Source organism: Cannabis sativa, chromosome X (genome assembly GCF_029168945.1).
Source record: "Cannabis sativa cultivar Pink pepper isolate KNU-18-1 chromosome X, ASM2916894v1, whole genome shotgun sequence".
In the NCBI taxonomy this organism is placed as follows: Eukaryota; Viridiplantae; Streptophyta; class Magnoliopsida; order Rosales; family Cannabaceae; genus Cannabis; species Cannabis sativa.
The window spans coordinates 73209651-73214636 of record NC_083610.1 but is presented as its reverse complement, the minus strand read 5'-3'; the positions used below and the strand labels follow the sequence as shown (position 1 = coordinate 73214636).

General features: G+C 29.0%; 1 protein-coding gene across 1 annotated transcript; it reads right to left on the bottom strand.

Annotated features, from left to right (window-relative positions):
- Positions 1-537: 537 nt before the first annotated feature.
- LOC115697344 (glycine-rich protein A3) lies at positions 538-1824 on the bottom strand. The gene is made up of 2 exons (XM_030624307.2): positions 1199-1824; positions 538-1077 (listed from the first exon to the last, which is right to left on the bottom strand). Exons 1-2 carry the CDS (start codon positions 1506-1508, stop codon positions 851-853), a joined length of 537 nt encoding a protein of 178 aa, XP_030480167.2. The 5' UTR covers positions 1509-1824; the 3' UTR covers positions 538-850.
- Between the last annotated feature and the right edge of the window lie 3162 nt (positions 1825-4986).

Here is a 4986-nt window from a genome sequence, read left to right as displayed (position 1 = left end):
CTCCCATTTGGCTACTGCCTACAATGTAAAAAGAAGGGTGACTTGATCTTTGGTTAAGGCTTAGTTAGACTTAGGAGAGATCTTGGTACAAACTTAACTTCTAAAAAAACTTAACTATGACACCTTTGATAATTTTACATCAAAGCTTACCAATCCAATCTAATCTACAAAGGAATATATTATATTGATATATTGCTGTAATACGGTTTTTTGACACGATTGGATTGTCGTCAACATAATGAGATTAATTGAAAAACACTTAAAAATTTAAAAATTGGGAATTTCATTCTTGGTTAGTCGTTTGGATATAGGTCATACGTAAAGGAATGACATTTCTCAAATATCAACTCTTCCTTGACGAATGGAACTCAATAAAAGGCCTAAAGAAAACAGAGAAAGACATTGTTTAACTTATAAAAACATATCGTAACTCACATTTACATATCAAAATCACACTTTTATACATGTAAAGAGAGTAATTAGTAGGAATGGATGGGAGTAAGAAGAGTAAACATGAATCATTACTAAGGCAATTCATTTTAACACATAAAAGGCTCCTAATATCCAAAATAATCAAATAAAAACCAGTACATAACGTGTCCACATAGTTCTGTGATATCATAAAAAGAAGCTATTTAGCAAAAGCCACACAAATCACACAGTAAATACCATTGATATCTTAGTAGTTAAGTAATAGTGTAGAGAAATAAAACAAGCAACAAACGATGGGTTAACACTTAACAACAATACATCCCTTGTTCTTGCTCTTCTCCTTGTCTTTATTAGAGAAGCAATGGTGAATTTGGTCATATATATATATATATATATATATATATCATTTCACGGATGATCACTTCCATCTCTTGAACTTGCCAAACCCACCATGCTTCCAGCGCTTCCCGAACTTACCATGCTTGAACTTGCCGTGGCCGTGATGGTAACCACCATGGTAGCCCCCATGGTAACCCATGTGCCCATGTGAAAGGCGATGTGCCCCATAAGCGGCCGCTGCAGCCGTCAGACCACCGGCTAACATGGGCCCCATTCCCATACCATGTCCACCGCCGTGGTGATGTCCTGTAGTAATTATCAGAGGAATTCGTCAAAATTAACAATAAAGAATAAACACAGAGTAAGATTACCAGAATTTTCCAAGAAAACTATAAAGAATTTCAAAGAAGAAAGAATGAAGAAATACCTGGTGCAGGATATGGATATGGAGCAGGAGCAGGAGGAGGAGGATGAGGATAAGCGGAAGGAGGGTATCCACCGGGAGGAGTATAGGGCGGTGGGTATGCGGCGTGAGGCGACGGAGGAGGGTATCCAGCAGATGGGTACCCGGGTGGAGGAGGGTAGGCTTGATGATGATGAGGCGGCGGTGGATATGCAGACGGCGGCGGCGGAGGGTAAGATCCAGAGTGGTGCTGCTGGGAATAGTATGCACTACCAAGATGAGAGAAGAGCCCTCTGTCTCTCTCATCGTAATTGTTGTAGTCGTCCTTTCCCATCTAATCAATTTACAGAAAAAACAAACGGATTTTTCGGCAGACAGAGAAACTGATGACGATGATGATGAAGAAAGATAGAAATGATTATATATATGTATATATAGGAATTGGATTAGGATGGATTGTGCATGGAGATGGGCAGGAGATTTTTATGTTGTGATTTTGTAAACAATTGCTCTTTCCGAATAATTTCCCTAAATATTAGTATTAAAATAAAATCTATGGATGCGCCGCGTTGCTTAAACGCCACTTCTTTAATTTGGTAAAGCTCACGCGCTTTTTTATCTTTAGAAAAGTCAGAAGAATCCATCCTCCCTTCCCCCTTTCTATCACGGTCATTTTATTCTAATTCTATTTATTTTACCTTTTCTCTTATTAAAATAATAATGGACGAATAATTTAGGATTACTTGGAGTATAAATGCTTTATGTTTTTAATTTTATATACTTAAATATTTTTTTTACGGATTAAGTATCTTAAAGTTACTATTTACCAATTTCTATCATGACTATTCCGATTACATGTTACACTATTATTTATCCATGACATAATTTATTTTAAAATATCTTATTTAATCATTTTAAATAGAAAAAATTAATTAAATTTTATTTTAATTTATATAAAATTGGAAAATAAAAGATCAATCTGTTAGAGATTTTATTACCATGAAAAAAAAATTAAAATGTATTATAATTCTATTATAAAATAATATAGTGATTAAATAAAAAATTAATTAAATATATATTACTACATACACTATATATATTGTATATACTAGTAAAAAACTACGTGCGAGGCACGTATACTAAATTTATGCTAGTTTTTTTCTATGTTATTTGAAAGTGATACAATTAAAAATTAAAAAAAAAAATTATTAATTATTAAGTGAGATTATTATTATGTGTATCTAAATATTATATTTTATAATGTTGTCAATTAAAAGTGAATACCGAATGCAATATATTAGTGTTTAAGAAAGCTTGATGATTTAAATATGTTCTTAAGTTAATCTAAAAATAAATTAAAAATTGATGTTCCAATACTTAAAGAAATATTACTTAAATGGGTGTAAGATAAAAAGAAAATTAAAAATCAATCTCTAAATTATTGATAATTGAAGATAGCATTTGTCTAAAAATTGTAGATAAGAAAACTAATGATAGTCATTGGTGGATTTCAATCTTCATTTGCTTCGATAGAGACAATAGTGTAATTTTTGTATTTTGCACTTTTCATTCTAGCCGGGTCCGCATATATCTGGATTGTCCATTTTTTCGTTGATAAATTGAATATGGTAGTGTCGACAAAAAGTGAAAATCATGTTTAACAAAAAGTGATAGTATTCTATAACAAAATACTATTAAATTATTTTAAAATACTATATTTTATTAAAATAAAACTCTATACGATTAAAATTTCATATTTATCTTTACTCAAAAAGAAAAAAAAATTGATAAAAAAAAGAAAAAAAATGAAAAGTTTCTATTATTTTATCTCCACTGCCTTTCTAGATGTGAATAATGGTCTCTTCTTTCGTCCATATCCTTCTTTATTTTTTGTATATTGTGTTTGCAACATATATGTAAATTATTACGTAACTTTAAAAAACTTTGCTCCTGGAAACTAATGCATCTGCCGAGCACTTAGAATCATTTATTAGTTGTAAACTTTGTTGGGTTTTTTTCGCCATTGATGCTTGGTTTTGTGAACTTTGATAAAAGTCACGCTTCTTTTTATTATTATTATTATTATTACTTATATATTTTGTTGTTAAGTTGTGAAGAAGAAAAAAGAGAAGTGCGGATTGGAATATTATGTGTGATCCCATGGGAATGTCCAAATTGTAATAGGAAAAGGAATACAATAAATAATTAAAGAAAACCTAATCGTAGATGTACAACAGCAAAAACCCAATCGTATTTTTTTGGATTTAATGAGATTTATTTTATTATATATAAATGAAAAGTGACCCATGAATAAAAATAAAATTAAAAATTAAAAAGAAATACAATGTGTGTAAGATAAAAAGAAAATTAAAAATTAATCTCTAAATTGTTGATAATTGAAGATAACATTTGCTTCGACAGAAACAATAGTATAATTTTTTATTTTGCACTTTTCATTCTAACCGAGTCTGCATATAACTGGATTGTCCATTTTTTTGTGTATAAATCGAATATGGTAGTGTCAACAAAGCGGCGGTGTTCCTGCAAATAGTTATTTATTTTCATTTAAGATGATTAGACACGGTGTGCATAATTAATTTAATTAAAAAAATTTACTTATGAAAGACAAGTAAAGTTATTTTATTTCTTTAAAAGTACACCTCTGCAGTATAATCCATTAATTGGACACCAATACACGAAAATATTTTTTCCTGTGAAAAAAAATAATTAGAAAATCATTTTTTTTTCTTAAGATAAAACGAAATTAGGGTAAGTAATTTTTTTGTTTTGATATTATTTTGATATTATTTTTTAAGATCATCAAAAAAAATTTAAAAAAATATCAGTGTATATTTTTGTAAAGGATAATTTTATGATTTTTTTTGACTCATGTGGACCTAACGCGCATGGATAATTCAGTTTTTTTTTTGTTATTTCATATTAAAGAGAGTGAAAAAAGCTATATATTATTTCAAAAAAAAAAAGCTATATATTATATTTATTAACTATCCTTTCGAAGATAGAAAAGAAAAAGAAGAACTGTATATGAATATACAAATGGCATAGTTTAGTCTCCGTATAACACAACAACGATGTGAGCTCATTAATTTTGATAGAAACAATGCAGATTTGAAAAGATTCAATAAGGAGACAAAAATCCCAAAATGTTAGAAAATGAAAAATTAATCTTAAAAATTGGGAGATGATTTACGAATAAAAAGAAGACCCAATTGGATCAGAACCTGAAATTGGGGGGCGATTTTTTTGAATTTCTCACAGCGAATTTGCGTCAGATCCTCCATTTTTCGCAGATTCATTCATCCATTTAGACGGCAATAAGAATTTGTTTACTCTGTTCATTGAATAGTGGGAGTGGACTGCGATTGAAAAAAAAAATATAAATGAAGATAAATACCTAAAGGAAACCTAAACGATTTGGTAAAAAAAATCCATATATAATTCGTTCTTTTCCTGATCTCTCTCAACAAACTAATTGTATATGCGGTTTAAGGTTCAATTTATTTTATATATATATTTTTAATTTCTAGAGTTATAGTTGTGATTATATATAGAGTTGAAATATGCTAAATATCAGTTCAAATATTAATAGGATTTGTTTTATTATTATTCTATTAATATAAATAATATTTTATTATTTTATTAAATAAAAATAAAAAGTCACCCATGAATTTCTCATAAACCAAGAATTTCAGTTATATAGGCACATTTTATATAGAATAGATATATATGAAAAATAAAAGAAGAATACAACATGCATTATGATATATATATATAACAAAAGAAGAATATAT